Genomic DNA, 17,500 nt, shown 5'->3' on the forward strand with positions numbered 1-17,500 from the left:
CTGCACAGACAAATGTAAAAAATCGTCAATTAAAGTTATTTTGTACTCCTGAGCAAAACAAGGAAGCCATTGAGAATTGGCGAGAAGAAAAACGTGGATCTAGCTGTCAAGGAAGTAAGTTGGAGTGTTCATCTTCCGTATATACAATCTTTTTGTGCAACACGCACCGTGCACGCGACATAGGAGAACGCCACGATTGGAGGGGGGGTTTCTGTTTTCCCCCGTCTTGGGCGTGGTTTGTGAATGATGACGCGTTACGCAGTGTCTCTATTGGAGTGAACAGAGCGATTTCCCCCGTGATGGAGCGTGGCCTATTTCATGCATTGTCTCTATGCAGTGAACCAGCCAGCGACTACGCACTCCACAGCGCTGTTTTTACATTATATTGTGTTTGTACATAGACTGTTATTGAAATGTGACCGGTAGGTTTCACATTTGTCCGGTAAAATACATTATTTTGCGGTGCAGAACAGTGCTTGTTCTGCCCCCAAATCGGGTGGGATCTATCGATCCATTGAGTGGGATCCATCCATCCTACGCAGCATTCAAGCGCCAGGATTGGCCAACGTCAACTCCAGTCCCTGATCTCAAGACACTCCCACTTTCCAACGGTCAAATCAAACTCATCAAATGCAATGTCCCGCCTCTCTACCCTGTTTCAGTCAGAGCAATGTTTGTTTTCACTCGGAATACGTCACACAGGCAGACATTTGTCAGACATTTCCTGTTGACTTTAAAGAACAGAACAGTTTGAGTGAATTCAAAAGTCTTTTTGATGGAACAAATGATCACAAATTGCGTTCCCAAAGAGCCTCAAGCCATCCAAATATACCAGACTCCATTCCGACACTCCGCCCCTGCAGACGGAGCGCATGCTGGAGCTGCTGGAGGTGTTCCAGTCCAGTCTGGAGGTGTTCCAGTCCGGTCTGGACCTCAAGCCCCGCCTCCTGCTGGTGCTGCAGCGCTACAGCAGAGACCTGGAGCTGGTCAGGAAGACCTACCAGAGACAGAGAGACAGCCCCCCCACAGGGAGGAACCTACCCCCGGTATGGTGTCTGTCTGTCTGTCTGTCTGTCTGTCTGTCTGTCTGACTGACTGACTGACTGACTGACTGACTGACTGACTTACTGTCTGTCTGTCTGTCTGTCTGTCTGTCTGTCTGTCTGTCTGTCTGTCTGTCTGTCTGTCTGTCTGACTGACTGACTGACTTACTGTCTGTCTGTCTGTCTGTCTGTCTGTCTGACTGTCTGTCTGTCTGACTGACTGACTGACTGCCTGTATTATACTTTACTGCTGTGGTTTTTGTCTCTCCTTCTCTCTCTCTCTGCCACCTCTCACTCTCTCGCTCTCTCTCTCTCTCTCAGGTGTCAGGTCGGGTCCTATGGTGTCGTCAGCTCTACAGGAAGATTGAAGCTCCCATGTTGATCCTCAAGAACAAGCTGGACGACCTCAAAGTAGCTTCTGGTTTCACTACATCACTGATAACATGTTCATAATACTGATCAATATTAAGTGTATTATTATATTATAATATATATATTATATATATATATATTATATTAAGTATTATTAAGTGAATGGAAAAAACACATCTGTGTGTCTGTCTGTCTGTCTGTCTCTCTGTCTGACTGTCTCTCTCTGTCTCTCTGTCTGTCTGTCTGTCTGTCTGTCTGTCTGTCTGTCTGACTGTCTGTCTGTCTGACTGTCTGTCTGTCTGTCTGTCTGACTGACTGTCTGTCTGTCTGAGTGTCTGTCTCTCTGTCTGTTTGTCTGTCTGTCTGTCTGTCTGTCTGTCTGTCTGACTGTCTGTCTCTCTGTCTGTCTGTCTGTGTGTCTGTCTGACTGACTGACTGTCTGTCTGTCTGACTGTTTGTCTGACTGACTGACTGTCTGTCTGTCTGACTGTCTGTCTCTCTGTCTGTTTGTCTGTCTGTCTGTCTGTCTGACTGTCTGTCTCTCTGTCTGTTTGTTTGTCTGTCTGTCTGTCTGTTTGTCTGTCTGTCTGTCTGTCTCTCTCTGTGTCTCTCTGTCTGTCTGTCTGTCTGTCTGACTGTCTGTCTGACTGTCTGTCTCTCTGTCTGTTTGTCTGTCTGTCTGTCTGTCTGTCTGTCTCTCTCTGTCTCTCTGTCAGGGTCCCGAGCTGTCGAAGGTGATCAGGAGTTATAACAAGATGGCGGCCGTGTTGCTGCAGTATGAGGTGTTGTATCTACGGGCCTGGAGCCAGGCAGCGGAGATGATGCCGCACCGCCTCAACGCCACCCTACTGGTCAGACAGGAGAACAACAAGGTGAGGGAGCGAGGGGAGGGTGGAGGGATCAAATAGACCCCCTTTCACATGCAAAAAAACTAATTCAAGTATACAAGCACTGAAAAGCATTGAGCGTCTATTGACTCTGCGAGGCTGTTAGGGTGTTACCAGGTGTTACCAGGTGTTATCAGGTGTTACCAGGTGGTTGCTAGAGTATTACAGATAGTGGCCAGGTATCCAGGCGGTAGGTGACATGGATGTCTGTTCACCATCTCAAGCTCAACCTTGAAAAGGCTAAACTACTCTTTCTCCCTGGGAAAGATTACCCTCTCACAGACATCTCCATCTCTAGACAACACTACTGCGTTACCCTCACAGACTGCTTAGAACCTCTCACAGACTGCTTAGAACCTCTCACAGACTGCTTAGAACCTCGGGGTGATCCTCCAATCAGCTGTCCTGCTCTGCCTACATTGCGACACCTCCCTCCCTTTTCTCCCTGTACAGCATCCACAAAATCCCACTGTCTCTTATGAGAGAAGTGGCACAGCTGCTGGTCCAGGCACTTATCATCTCCAGCCTGGACTACTGCAACGTTCTTCTGTCCAGTGCCTCTGCCATCAGACCTTTACAGCTCATTCTTTACAGCTCATGGCTGTTAGATGTGATGTCAGACATGTCATGGCTGTTAGATGTGATGTCAGACATGCCATGGCTGTTAGATGTGATGTCAGACATGCCATGGCTGTTAGATGTGATGTCAGACATGCCATGGCTGTTAGATGTGATGTCAGACATGTCATCATGGCTGTTAGATGTGATGTCAGACGTAGGGTTGTGCGATGTCAGTAAATTATCCATCGTGATTATTCCACAGTGAACCATCGATGGCATCGTCATTGGTGGGGGTGGGGGGAATAATTAATAATTTATTAAGTCGCTGCGGTGCGGTAATGCCATTCATTGCAATGCGTTCATTAACAACTGGACAGCTGAGCTCTTCACGGAGACCAGCGGGCTTCGATAGGCTACTATTAGCCTCTGTGCTAACAGCACAGAGCCAGGTGACTGAATGAAGCAGTACCAGCAATTTGAACGGCGCAAATAACAAAACGTTAAGGTTACAGGTCCTCACCAACAACGTGTGTGTGTTGAATTTAACTAGCTGGCAGTAAACTGACTGAATTACTGGCTGATATAACGTTAGATTCGCGTGGGCTTTTGAACCTAATGAGAGTGATTTGACGAGAGGAGAGTTGAGAGAGAAACACAACTGCTGCTGTAGCCTCAACGCGAGACTGATCAGTCATTCAGACTAATGAGTCTAGCGTTGAGGCTGCTGCTGTGAGCGACTTCAACTTTCACTTTGGAAACAGGCGAGTTAAATTCACAGTTGAAGACTTGTACTCACTTTGGTTTGAAAACAGGAAAGAACGTTAAGTTTCTTCTTTGTCTTAAAAGTGTTCGCAACAAAAGAACTGACTTCTTGTGCGCGGGGGACGCCCCGGCGACATTAAACAAGCGCTCCCAGTGCAGAGAAGCAGTAGAGCGGAGGAGGGGGAGGGGAGGCTTCTCTGAGTCTGAACTGGGCGCGCTCGTTTAAAGGAGAATTTCGGGTTTTTTTAACCTGGATCCATCTCCTGCCATTAATTATGATTTGTCCACTCACCCGGCGATCCCCGCGGCGTATCTGGGCGTCCTAGCGTTGTTTTGAGATCAATAACGTCCAAGTCAGTCGTAAAGTGGAGTTGATTTGGGGCCAAGTGTGAGCCTGTATTTCCTGCATCTAAATAGCTATTTTTCTTCCCTTTTTCGCCAAATATCGCCATAATCTGATCCGTCAACATCCAGCAGAGTGTTATTTCCTCCCAGGCTGTTTCCTGAAGTCGCACAGGGATCAAATTACCTCAAACATGATCTCTGTCACCAAGTCTCGTGAAGTCCCGCGATACTTTCCTGCCGGCTGGCCAACTACAGGTAGGACGCTTTGCGGTGGTGGTTTTAGCGTAACCTATGTGGGGTTTGGCGTAACCTATGTGGGATTCGAAATAACGAAGGTTATGCCAAACCCCACATAGGTTACGCTAAAACCACCACCGCAAAGCGTGTACCTGTATTTGGCCAGTCGACAGGAAAGTATCGCGGGACTTCACGAGACTTGGTGACAGAGATCACGTTTGAGGTAATTTGATCCCTGTGCGACTTCAGGAAACAGCCTGGGGGGAAATAACACTCTGCTGGATGTTGACGGATCAGATTATGGCGATATTTGGCGAAAAAGGGAAGGAAAAATAGCTATTTAGATGCAGGAATTACAGGCTCACACTTGGCCCCAAATCAACTCCACTTTACGACTGACTTGGACGTTATTGATCTCAAAACAACGCTAGGACGCCCAGATACGCCGCGGGGATCCCCGGGTGAGTGGACAAATCATAATTAATGGCAGGAGATGGATCCAGGTTCAAAAATACCGAAATTCTCCTTTAATGCTGCCGGCGCGTCCCCCACGCGTCACGGTAAGTGGACTTGGTATTTTTTTTTATTAAAACGGCACAAATTTATTTCGAACAGATAATTAATCACGATGATCCGATGTAGAAGGCTCAGAGGTCGATGGGGGCTCGGCCAATCACGATGGTCGATGCCATCGTCCCTCGTGCCAACCCTAGTCAGATGTGTCATGACTGTTAGATGAGATGTCAGACATGTCATGACTGTTAGATGTAATAATAATAATACATTTGTGATTTAAAAAGTGCCTTTCTCAAACTCAAGCACACTGTACAGTACAAAATGATGTCAGACATGTCATGGCTTTTAGATGTGATGTCAGTCGTGTCATGGCAGACACAGGAACACATTTTGAGGCAGACTGTCCGTGTCCCAGCAGGTGTTGGTGAACCTGGACCCCCAGGTGTGGGAGGTGCTACAGGAAGCCCGCTGGATGACCAAACTGGGCGTAGCCGTGCCACAGGTCATCCTGAAGATGGCCTCCAGAGAACCGCAACTCAAAATGCTGTACAACCGGTAAAAGTTACTACATTGATTTACACAAGATGTTATTGTGTGTTTAATGGATTCAAGTTCACAAGATATCTTGTCTTCCTTGAGGTCAACTCGTTGCCAGATTTTACTTGACTGGACTTAACTTGATTTGACCTGACTTACCTTGACTCTGCTTGTCCTGCACTGATGCATCCTGACTTACCTTGACTCTGCTTGTCCTGCACTGATGCATCCTGACTTACCTTGACTCTGCTTGTCCTGCACTGATGCATCCTGACTTACCTTGACTCTGCTTGTCCTGCACTGATGCATCCTGACTTACCTTGACTCTGCTTGTCCTGCACTGATGCATCCTGACTTACCTTGACTCTGCTTGTCCTGCACTGATGCATCCTGACTTACCTTGACTCACCACATTGACTTCACTTGAGGTTTTTCACTTGGACTTGATTTACTGTATTTCTAATCCCTTGATTTACACTGCAGAGGTCCCAGGCCTTTATTGGAAGCAGGCTTATATTCTATTGGAAGCCAGCCTTAATTCAATCTTTTTGACAAGTATATTTGCTCAGGTACCAAGCCTCCTTGTGTTCTGATCTGCTTCTGCTGGGGTTCGCTTTGGTTCGTTGTTTTTTCTCTCCCTGCAAAGCATCGCCGATAATTACGGCAATCAACGACGACATGCGCCATAGACTGGTCGCTGGCATGTACTTCACATGTAGCTACTGCCATCTTGTAGGACTTTTAGGTGACTACAAACTACACTTACATTATATAGCAGGCACCAGGAGTTTGCCGGGAGCGACTGTTGTTTTTTCCCCAGCCTGTATTTGGGGTCAGCCTTCCTGTCTGTGTTGACCACCAGCATTATCTGAGACTACCAGCCACTATTAGAAGAAGTAGCCAACTGTAACTTCACTTGACTTGACTTGTTTCGTCTTGACTTTACTCGACTCAACTTGTCTTGAGTCATCCTGTGTCGTCTTGTCTCATCGTTACTTTACTTCACTTCACTGAACTTCATTTGACTTCACCCTCCTCTCCTGTCAGGCTGGTGGAGCTGTTGCAGGACTATGGTTTGGCGGTGGGCCTGGTCCCGCCTCCACTCTCTCCTCTGATGCAGCCGTTCATTGGCCGAGTGGAGGCGGCTCTCTCCTCCGGACTCACCACGCTGTCCTGGACCACCATCGACACTGACGGCTGTGAGGAGCGGACGGGAGGGGGAGGGTGCTGAGGATAGACTGAACTGAATCCAAACAAGATTCTGTTTAAATGAGTTATCAGCAGTACTGCTATAGAATGAAGCAACATCCACAAATAATTCAACTCAGTTCAAATCCCACCTCTCTCTCTCCCTCTCCCCCCTCTCTCTCCCTCTCCCCCTCTCTCTCTCCCTCTCCCCCCTCTAACTCACCCTCCCTCTCCCTCTCCCCCTCCCTCCCACCATCCATCTCTCTCTCCCGCTTCTCTCTCTCCCTCCGCCTCCCTCTCTCTCCCCCACTCCATCTCTCCCCCTCTTTCCTCCTCTCTCTTTTTCTCTCTCTGTCTGCCCCCTCTCTCTCTCTCTCTCTCTCTGTCAGTCATAGACAGTGTGTATGTGGCTCTGGCGGAGCTGGATCAGGTAGGCAGGGTTGCGTCAGACATGTTGGAGTGTCGTATCGAGCGTCTCCTCCAGGCCGAGTCGAGCTGCCGCCTGCTGCAGCTGCCTGACGACCTGCCTGTCTCACCTCAGGACTTCCTGCTGCAGACAGACAGCTCCGTACGCTCCGCCGCAACCACTCTCAGCTGGTAATTACAATCATGTTAAAGGGACAGTTCGCAGAAAAATTAAAAATACATATTTTACCCTCTTACCTGTAGTCCTATTTATCCAGCTAGATCATTTTGCTGTGAGTTGCCGAGTTTTGGAGATATTGGGCCTTCTCTCGAATAAACTGGATGGCACTCGGCTTGTGGTGCCGAAAGCACCAAAAAAATACATTTGAAAAACTCAACAGCTATGTCTCTTTCCAGAAATCATGACCCAGTTACTCAAGATGATCCACAGACCTTGTGAGCAGTTTCATGTAGGAACAATTTTCTTTCAACCGAACTACACCCGCTAGCTGCTAGCTAGTTGCTGCTAGCTCGTTCGGTCGAAAGAAAATAGTTACATGAAACTATTTTCTTTCTTTCAGTTGTTACTCAAGACTCGTCAGGTAGAATTCAACCATTAGACAGGCAAGTTAGATGAGTAACATCTGTATTACTTCTATTATTTCTACTGCTGCTGCTACTAATGCATCTAAAGATTTTCCTCAATCTATTGAGTGGTGTGTGTGTGTGTGTGTGTGTCTGTGTGTCTGTGTGCGCGTGTCTGTGCGTGCGTGTCTGTGCGTGCGTGTCTGTGTGTCTGTGTGTGTGTGTGTGCGTGTGCGTGTGCGCGTGTGTGTGTGTGTGTGTGTGTGCAGGCAGAGCCAGCAGGTAGAGAAGTGTGTGTTTGAGCTGTTTGAGGAACTGAAGAGGAAGATGAGGCCGGCAGAGATGGTTAACCTGGAGGTAGGTTCACATCAAATGAAAAAAAAAGACAAAAAACTACAAATAAAATAACAAAAAAAAAGATATATATATATTAAAATGCAGGTATTGTATATGACTAAGAATGGTCTCAGTGGTTTCCCCCACCGTGCCTAATCCTGACCTCTAATCCTGACCTCTAATCCTGACCTCTAATCCTGACCTCTAATCCTGAATCTTGAACCTCTCATCCTGTCAGTTGTGGAGAGCATGTTGTTAAAACAGCCTTTTGATGAAAGGATATCTAAACATCATCGGCATACCCCTGATCTCCTCTCCTCTCTCTTCCCCTCCTCCTCCTCTCCTCTCCTCTCCCCTCCTCCTCCTCTCCTCTCCTCTCCTCTCCTCTCATCTCCTCTCCTCCTCCTTTCCTCTCTCCTCCTCTCCTCTCCTTGTCTCCTCTCTCCTCATCAGGGATCTTTCCAGTGTCTCCATCCGGACTCCAAGCAGAAGACTCGTTGTCAGGACTGTCTTCCTTGTCGATACTACAACCTGATGGGTCAGCTGTGTCATCGCAACACTGAGGCTCTGGTCAAAGGTCAGCTCCCTTCCCTCTGTGCTTCCTTTCCTTGACCCCTCCCTTCCTTCCTTCCTTCCTTCCTTCCTACTTTCTTCCTTTCCTTCTTTAAATTGCAATGCAATTTGCAATGTTTATGTTTTTATTTATTTTGCTTTAAATTTGAAAGATTGAAAGATGCCTAAAAAGGAATGATTGAAAATTGCAGCAACAGAAATTATGATTTATTTTTTTTAAGACCCAAGCTGGGCCAGCCCGATGAGCTCTATATTCAGTAGTTTCCTTGTGTCCCAGCCACCAGGTGTTGTCTGGAGGCTGTGAGGAGGAGGCTACATGTGGGCAGCTCCAAGTACCAGCCTTCCTCCTCTTCATCTTCCTCCCCCACTCCTCTTCCTCTGTTCAGAGCCTCCATCCAGCTGGCCATCCCCAACATCGTGCTCAGGCCTAGTCTGGACGACATACAGGTACATCTTCAGATGTTATAGTGCCACCTACAGGGAACACAAAAAGCGATTTATCTCGAGAACCGTTTGTCCGAACGACTTCAAACTTGGGGGGTGCGCTTGCGGGAACCCCGACAGAGTGCAGTGCTGCATTTCATGGAATTCGGACACACGCATAGTCATAGCGCCACCTACTGTACTGGCAAACACTAAAAGCGGTTTATCTCGAGAACCGTTCGTCCATCAAACGTGGGGGGTGCACTGCTGGGGACCCGAGAAAATGTAATGTTGAATCTCATGCAATACGAGGAATCAGCATGACGTCACAACAACAACAAATCACCGCAACAAATCACCCGGAACCGCGGCACTTAACTAGTATGAGTTGTGCCAAACAAACGTTAATATCTCAAAAACTATACATCACATTGCTTATATTTGGACATTCTGAGTGAGAGCAGAAGTAGCTCAAGAGTTTGATGTATAATGCATGTTGTGTTAAAGTTGTGTGAACTGTCGCAGTTTTTTAAATGTAAACAACATAGCCAGGGCTAGAGTGAGCACTCAAGGCTGGCTCCTTAGGGTTCCATTGCCGTTTCCACCCGGAAACGTGGTTTGTTTACCAAAATGCTGCTCGGCTGATCCCTCGTATTCAACCAATTGGGGGGGAGAATGGATGAACAGCTGTAAATATAAAAAATATCCACCATTAAGTACAAGATAATGCTTTAGCCTACTTCTGTTGTTACTTTTGAGTGTAGCCTCTGTATTGTTTTCTGTATTTTTATACTGTGCTATGAAATGCATGTTTCAGAGTGTATGTATCATGTTTGTGTGTGTGTGTGTGTGTGTGTGTGTGTGTGTGTGTGTGTGTGTGTGTGTGTGTGTGTGTGTGTGTGTCTGTGTGTGTGTCTGTGTGTGTGCGTGTGCGTCTGTGTGTGTTTCAGAGCACAGTCAACAAGGTGGTGAGCATAGTGCTGTCCATGGCTAAAGACATCCCTCTGTGGACTTTCTCTCACCTGCAACACAAACAGCTGCAGGTCCCGCCCCCCTCCCTTTCTCCTTTGTCTCATTTTCATCACCTGTTAGCAGCCGCCCAATCACACGCCGGCGTTCCTCTCTCTCTCTCTCTCTCTCTCTCTCTCTGTCTCCCAGGTGGAGCAGGCGGCCGTGCAAGACGACAGTCCGGTCAAACAGCCGGTGCTGAGGTCGCTGGACAGACAGCTGGCCGAGCACAAAGACGTCACCAAGTCAGTCCAACAGCACCTCCTATGTTTCTGAAGCTCAACTTTACTTCACTCAAGACTATCACTGCATTTCCCCTCTGCATCACTAGTTGGCATTTTTTATATATATATTTTATTTTCAATTTCTTATAGAACAAAATACGAACAAGACAAACAGGCTCAGACACAGGAAAATAAAATAAAATACATACATCATCAAGATTCAACATTACAACATGGTGCTACCAGTCGCATAAGGTGTTTGCAAGAAATAATGTGCATGGGATCCCACGCACGGGGTCCACGAGATACCAGCCAGGCGAGCCGTCCGCCACCCTCAACCTCAGTCACCTGTCATTCTTAACCTGGTCAAAGTAGCCAGAAACGGCTCCCAGATAGTAGAGAACCTCTTAAGCGAGTTGGTTCTCAGAGACCTGAGTGTCTCCATCTGTACAACAGAGATCATGTCCATCAGCTACTAGATGGCAGCATTAACTGAAGAATTTGAAATAGATTCATCTATTTCTTATGACATGGCATACAGAGGCAATGATATTGTTTGTGTGTGTGTGTGTGTGTGTGTGTGTGTGTGTGTGTGTGTGTGTGTGTGTGTGTGTGTGTGTGTGTGTGTGTGTGTGTGTGTGTGTGTGTGTGTGTGTGTGTGTGTGTGCGCGCACGTGCGTGCGTGCGTGCGTGCGATGTGTGTGTGTGGTGCAGGTGTGTGGGGCAGCTGGGCTCCAGCGTGTCGTCTCTCAGGTCGCAGGCTGCTGACACTCTGCTGGAGCTTAGCCACTTCTCTACGCTGTGGAACCAGGTGAGTGTGTGTGTGCAGCACATTGTAGCACTGTAATGCTTAGTTCTCAGAAGCTTGTGTTCTGGCTGACCAGCACAGCATCAGACTCTCCCCACACTCAAATATTGCGTTGAATCGCTGTGTTCCACATAAGTGAGTCTGTGCCACTTCACAGCCCTCGCTGCCGTTTTGAGGAGGGAACAATTGAATGACTGACAGGTCGTAGCACAAATGAGTAAGTGGTTCATTTTCAAAAGTCAACATAGTCAGGTTAGGAGGGTGCGCCTGATCGCTAAAGTCGTTACTGATTGGTGGGTTCAGGATTCCCAACCCACCAATCACTGACCGGGATAGCGACAGCAGTTTAGAGCTAGAAGCATCCCAGAAGCAGAGAGAGATTCTGCAGCATGCAGTAACGTAGTGTATCAACTCTCATGGGTCTGGTGTTGAGACTAGCACAACATAAACCAAGCTGAAAATAAGGTCCAGGGAGTAATTTTTTTTTATTCTCCTTTAACTAAGTTGTAGTTGCCTAAACATAGCCAATGTGGCGACATTTTTCAATCAACCAACGGCGACGCAATGTTTTTTCAAATGAAGCGTTGTGACATTTTCATATTAATGGCAGAGGAACGTAACCCGTGGCATTGAGAAATGAGGGAAAAGGGTAGCCCATGTCAAGAGGTCTGACCAAACCTTCATATTTGACCAGTTGGGAGTGTGAATGTGTTGGCGTGTGCCTGCATGCATGCGTGCGTGCGTGCGTGCGTGCATGCGTGCGTGTGTGTATGAGTGAGTTGTTATATAGTGCAGTGTGTGTAGTAGGGCATTCACAGACTAGTCGACTAGTAAAACCACTAGTCGACACTGTGCTTAGTAGTCGACTAGTCGTTTTAGCATTTTTTTTTTTTTTTTAATCTTTAACACATTCACTGCCAACAACGTGTAAACACGTTTTCAGAATCCAGCTGTTGACTGCCACAACGTGTTTACACGTTTTTGGCATCGATTTTTTTTTTTTGACGGTGGGTTGTGCATCTAACCCTTTTACATCTCTTATATAATTATTGGAGCCACCGAACGTTTACAACCCATTCCACCGACCCACTAAGTGGCAACAGTGCTCTCCTGGCTAGAGGAAGGAAAGCATTTTTTTTAACTTGTCACGCCATTCTCACCCCAGCCATTCTCATGAAAATTGATGGGGGAAAACGCTTTCTTTTTCGCGCTGATTGCTGGCGATGCGGGATTGCAAATTTACATAATAGATTACAGTTGGAACACACTTTGAAACACGCAGCATAAATATGACCAGAATCGCAAAAGCTTCTCTCAACCAAAACTCCAAGAAGCGAGCAAGTCCATGCCGACTTCCTCAAACAGCGGCCGTGCAGACAGGCACAGGCAGCAGCAAAGCACTTAGACTGTGACGGCCGCTGCAGCCAAGAAGAGGGAGGAGTTGAAGCAACTCTCCATCTCGCTCTCTCCCTCTCTCTCTCTCTCTCTCTCGCTCTCTCTCTCTCCCTCCCTCCCTCTCTCTCTCTCTCTCTCTCTCTCCCCCTCTCACTAGGATTAAACCTAGTGCGTCTCCCTCCCGAGAGGGAGGGAGAGAGAGAGAGAGGGAGGGAGAGCGAGAGGGAGGGAGAGAGAGAGAGAGAGAGAGAGAGAGGGAGGGAGAGCGAGGGGAAGGGAGAGAGAGAGAGAGAGAGAGAGAGCGAGAGGGGGAGGGAGAGAGAGAGAGAGAGAGAGCCAAAAATGAATGGTTAAAGTGACAGTTCTATCGAATTTCACAAAAAGCCGTTTATCTCTGAATATTTTTTCTGATGCTAAAACCATGCTGTATTCAACTGCTAATGCTTACATAACTACTAACTCTACAAACTAACTCTTTTAGACAGAGAAAGTACACATTCTATTAGTACTTTTGAGATATTGTATGTTCACAAACTCCAAGCAGAAAATAATCCTCGGCTCTTGTAAAATGAGCCACAATCCTCAAAAAACGGCTTGGCAGAAGCTACCTACAGCAAGAAAAAAACGGCTGGCAGTCAATGTGTTAAGAAAGAAGAGAACATGAGGTATTTACAAAAACAATGCATTCAAAGTAAATACATAGATCTTGCCCTGTTGGCAGCTAGGAAATGCATAGCTTTAAATTGGAAAGCATCCAATCCCCCAGCTGTAGTTCACTGGTGGAATGAACTCTCAAGCTACCATACGTTGGATAACATTTACTACAAGAGCAAAGGCAGATTCTTAGACATCCCCAAAATATGGCAACCACATACAGAGTTTGACTTTGAGAACTTTTTACCCCAGTGTCATTAGGCCTATCAGGATAGGAGCTGAATGCATTGTTTTTGTTTGGTTGTTTGTCCAATAGTCTTGTTTGTTCTTGGATTATTGTGTATCTTATGCAGTTTTCTTGTTTTGTTTTGTTGTGTTTTGATGTTCTTTGTGGGGGATATGGGATATGGGATATGATAGTCCATGTATGTCGTGTAAATACCTCATGTTCTTTCTTAAAGATAAAAAAAAAAAAAAGAAGATTTTTGCTAAAACGACTAGTCGACTAGTAAAATCTACTAGTCGTGAATGCCCTAGTGTGTAGCAGTGTGTGTAACCATGTGTGTAGCAGTGTGTGTAGCAGTGTGTGTAACAGTGTGCATGTCCAGGAGCCGGAGCAGCAGGTGCAACTCTTCCTGCAGACTGAGCCCTCTTTGACTGAGTTCAGCTGCCAGATCTCCTCCTACTCTGTAAGCAACATGACAGTGTTAGACACTGTTTCTGAACTGTTTCTAAATGATTTCTAAACTGTTTCTAAGCCGCTTTTGAATTGTTTCTCAACCGTTTGTTTTTTCAGAAAGATTAAGCCCGATTGCACGTAAAATGGCATAGGTTGAGGCGATGTCTCGTCATAGACGCTGGGTTAGCTGGCTGGGGGCGTGGTCAGGGTGGGGGGCTGGGGGCGTGGTCAGGGTGGGGGTAAATCCCCCTGTTCTGTCCATACAGCATAATTAGCATTTAGCTGCTAGCTCAGCCCTGGTAGACACGATCGGGGATTTAACCCCCGACTGTCTCTATAGCTGTGGCCGAACCACAATTCTGCTCACACACTCACTCACTCACACACAGACAGACACTTTGTATTCTTATTATAAGATTATGTTTTGGACATTGTAATCCCTTACACTACTCGTTACTGTAGAAAGTAATATATTACAGTCATAATATTACTACGTAATATATTACTGCCCAACACTGATGAGAATCTACCATAAACATTAAACATTTGAATAATAACAAATCGAAAGCACAATGTAAAGCCAGTATTTAAAGGTGTGACCCGTGACGCCCCCTTGCTGCAGAAGCTGGAGGTGCAGATTGAGGACCTCCCAGGCTCCTATGTGGTGGGCTCTGTTGTGTTGGACATGGAGCAGCTGAAGCTGTCTCTGACTCAGGAGTGTCGGCTCTGGAAGCGAGCGTTCGGCGCCGCGCTCAACCGCCGCGCCTCCGCTGACATGGACCACGTCCTCTCATTCGTCGACGGGCTGACGAAGCGCCTGCAGCGACCAATCACGGACCTGGACGACGTCCGCGGCGCCATGGCGGCGCTCAAGGAGGTCAGCCGGCGTCTGATGAGTTGATGGTGGTTCTGTTCATCAGTTAGTTCTGTCTGCCTGTTCACTTCTTCTTCTGTTCATTCATTCATTCCAGAATATGTTTCTTCTTTAATCTCATAATTTTTTAATTGAAGTATTACGACTACTACAACAACTACATGACTGTTACTACCTACTACTAGTTCTAGTGCTACTCTTTCTGCTTTCTGGTTCTGTGTAACCAGCTCAGTGGCCTTGTGGTCTGAGGGTCCGCCCTGAAACTGGGAGGTCCGGAGTTCGATCCCCGGCCGAGTCATACCAAAGACTATAAAAATGGGACCCATTTGCCTCCCTGCTTGGCACTCAGCATCAAAGGGTTGGAATTGGGGGTTTAAATCACCATATGATTCCCGAGCGCGGCGCACGCTGCCGCTCACCGCTCCCCCAGAGGATGGGTCAAATGCGGAGAACAAATTTCACACATTGTGTGACAATCAGTGGGACTTTACCTTTACTTTACTTTAACAAACCATCATCTGACAGCATCAGGTTGGCAACAGGCTGCAACACTAGCTAAAGTTAGCTTAGCAACAGGCTGCAACACTAGCTAAAGTTAGCAAAGAAATGGAGTCCGCTAATGTCAACAACCAGCCCACAGTCCAACAAAAAGTGCACAAAAAGAAAAAGGTTTGCTGCCGTTTGGCCCGTCTAGGCAGAAAGGGACACACAAAATGACTGTGACAAATATATTGTGATATTGTGGTAGCTGGCTAATGTTAAATAATCTTAGCTTGTTTGTTAATGCGTACAAATTGCTATCTAGCTCACATAGCTAGCACATTTTTTCCTTACTTCTTCATTTGGTCATTCTTTCACGTTTTTCAGCTTTTTGTGTCTTCGTTCCTGCATTAATTTTTGAATTGAGTTGTCTCATCATTGACAGAGCTGTGTATAGCTATAGAAGAGTCGCGACATCTCTATTCACTCCAATGGACCAGTTTTTTACTCTCTTTTTTACTGTCAAGTTGCAGCAAAATGGACAGATTGTGTTGTACTTTGAAAGGGTTTTAGTTTTTTTAGAATCAAATTGTACATTATCAGCTTTATTTTAGCATTCAAAAGTAGCGCGAGACCCCTTCCTGGCTGTTCATTGGCTAATGAGTCACGCATTTTGGTCCTCCGCTGATGCCGCTCTCTCTCTAAATTGCTCTGATCATTGACTGTTTTATCCCTCTCTCCCCCGCTCGCTCCTGCTCTCCCTCCTCCTTGGCGGTGGAGGTTCGGGAGGCGGAGGTTCATGTGGACGCCACCATCGGGCCGGTGGAGGAGTCCTTCGCTCTGCTCAACAAACACGAGCTGCTCTTCAACGACGGCAACACGGAGCGGGTGGACGGCCTGACGTACGCCTGGAAGAACCTCAACACCCTGGTGAGGGGGGGCATATTATATTTCATGGCATTATATTACAATTAAAAGCAAGTTAGCATGTAGCATATAGACAGCAATTAAATACTCGCTAAACCTGAGCACATCAGAAACGTGGACCTCAGTGGATCTCAGTGCATGTTTGCTTGGACTGTATTCAGAACAGTCTGGATGAATGTACTGTACTGACAGTCACATCTGATGTGACTTTCTCCCCCATCACATTCTATGGGGATTTAGGTTAAATGCATGAAATCAGGTCTGATTAACAAAAGTTTATGAAACAGCAAAGTTTGTGTTCAGCCAGATAATCTTCACTTGTAAATGAGAACCACTTTTATGAATTGAAGCATTTTTTTGAAAATTGTGTTTAAAAAACTTCTTTACGCTTTAAAGTCGAGGTGAACCCGTTCGTCACATGCATCTGAGTCCGTTTCAGACTGAAAACAAATTGAGAGGCGGACCATATACGGTGTCGATGATTTGATTTGACAATTCTGTCGACTGGCTTTGGTATCAGCCAATCCTGGCGTGTTCCACCCCCAAATCGGGTGGGATTCAGCGTGTTGTCATGCTACGTGAGTGGGATCCGCGGAGTACCAGGCAGCCATCGGCTTCGTGCGGAGGGAGCGGACAATCCGATGCATGGGGGCTGCCCGCCCGCCTGGAAACTCCGAGAGACGACCCCTGACAGCCAGGGAGGCTGTCCGGCTCGGAGGTGCGCGCCATTAACGTTATAAATGTAAATAATATTCCTGGAATGAGTGTTTTAACGAGCCAGTTACATTTCTTTGCATTCTTAGACATTACCGTTTGATTTAGTTTGCATAATTGCTCAAGTTAGTAGTTAGTTTATGGGCTAGAAACTCTGCCAGATGACAGGCACTAGGTGCCATTTTCCCCTTCATTTGGAAGAGAAAATTATCCTGAAATGAAGATTTGATTGACAGCTGCATGTCGTGAAATGATTGGTTGAAATGGGGTAGAAATTTGATAGTACTAGGTGACGTCAGCAAACTGTAAATTACTGTTATCAATGAAATCTTGAAAAATGAACTTTTGATGTGAAAAAGTGTGAAAAACTAAAGAAATTCGATTCTTGTGATTTTTTGGCATACATTATTAAATAGGTGCACTGCATACCCAGGTATTTGAACTAAAAGAAAAGAAAAGTCATTTTTTGGGTTCAGCTCGACTTTAAAAGTCATAAAAGTGGTCCTGATTTGTGACGATTATCTTGTTGAACACAAACTTCATGTTTCATACACTTTTGTTAACCACGGAACTTATGTCATACTAGTGTACATCCTTATGTGATGACAGTGATGTCATCAGTGATGCGAAGTTGAGCAATTTTGCGCTGCACGTGCCAATAGTGCAGCCGAAACCGTAGTTTAACTAAAATCCCCATAAACATTTTTTTTTTGCCTTTTTCACCTACGAACCAGGAAGTGTAGGGACTTCTGGGTAAGCCTACAATATGTCATCCCTGCGGTACACTCTATGGAGCAGCCTCCTCTTCCCAGGAGCAAGTTCACAATTGGTGACTGATCTCTCCTGAGGCACAGGAGCAACGTGATACAATTGAATGTAGGGATGTTCATCAATTATCGAAAATCGATAATCGATCGTTAAGGATTGGAATCGATCCTGTGGCATTTGGATCGATTTTTTAATTATT

At 46.3% G+C, this 17,500-nt stretch overlaps 1 protein-coding gene across 1 annotated transcript in view; it reads left to right on the forward strand.

The window, feature by feature from the left end:
- Window positions 1-17,500, forward strand: part of dnah5l (dynein, axonemal, heavy chain 5 like) — a gene marked incomplete at both ends in the record, with an annotated part of 185,082 nt that overhangs the window by 41,325 nt on the left and 126,257 nt on the right. The window contains 15 exons of the mRNA XM_083661022.1: window positions 864-1,046; window positions 1,365-1,454; window positions 2,132-2,287; window positions 5,139-5,278; window positions 6,308-6,459; window positions 6,838-7,045; window positions 7,708-7,795; window positions 8,228-8,351; window positions 8,625-8,794; window positions 9,721-9,813; window positions 9,929-10,023; window positions 10,717-10,813; window positions 13,468-13,548; window positions 14,161-14,415; window positions 15,673-15,822. Of these exons, the coding sequence (XP_083517148.1) occupies window positions 864-1,046; window positions 1,365-1,454; window positions 2,132-2,287; window positions 5,139-5,278; window positions 6,308-6,459; window positions 6,838-7,045; window positions 7,708-7,795; window positions 8,228-8,351; window positions 8,625-8,794; window positions 9,721-9,813; window positions 9,929-10,023; window positions 10,717-10,813; window positions 13,468-13,548; window positions 14,161-14,415; window positions 15,673-15,822 (2,082 nt within the window). The remainder of the gene's footprint in view (window positions 1-863; window positions 1,047-1,364; window positions 1,455-2,131; window positions 2,288-5,138; window positions 5,279-6,307; window positions 6,460-6,837; window positions 7,046-7,707; window positions 7,796-8,227; window positions 8,352-8,624; window positions 8,795-9,720; window positions 9,814-9,928; window positions 10,024-10,716; window positions 10,814-13,467; window positions 13,549-14,160; window positions 14,416-15,672; window positions 15,823-17,500) is intronic.

The sequence above is a fragment of the Poromitra crassiceps genome (assembly GCF_964638095.1).
Source record: "Poromitra crassiceps genome assembly, chromosome: 2".
NCBI classification, from domain to species: domain Eukaryota; kingdom Metazoa; phylum Chordata; class Actinopteri; order Beryciformes; family Melamphaidae; genus Poromitra; species Poromitra crassiceps.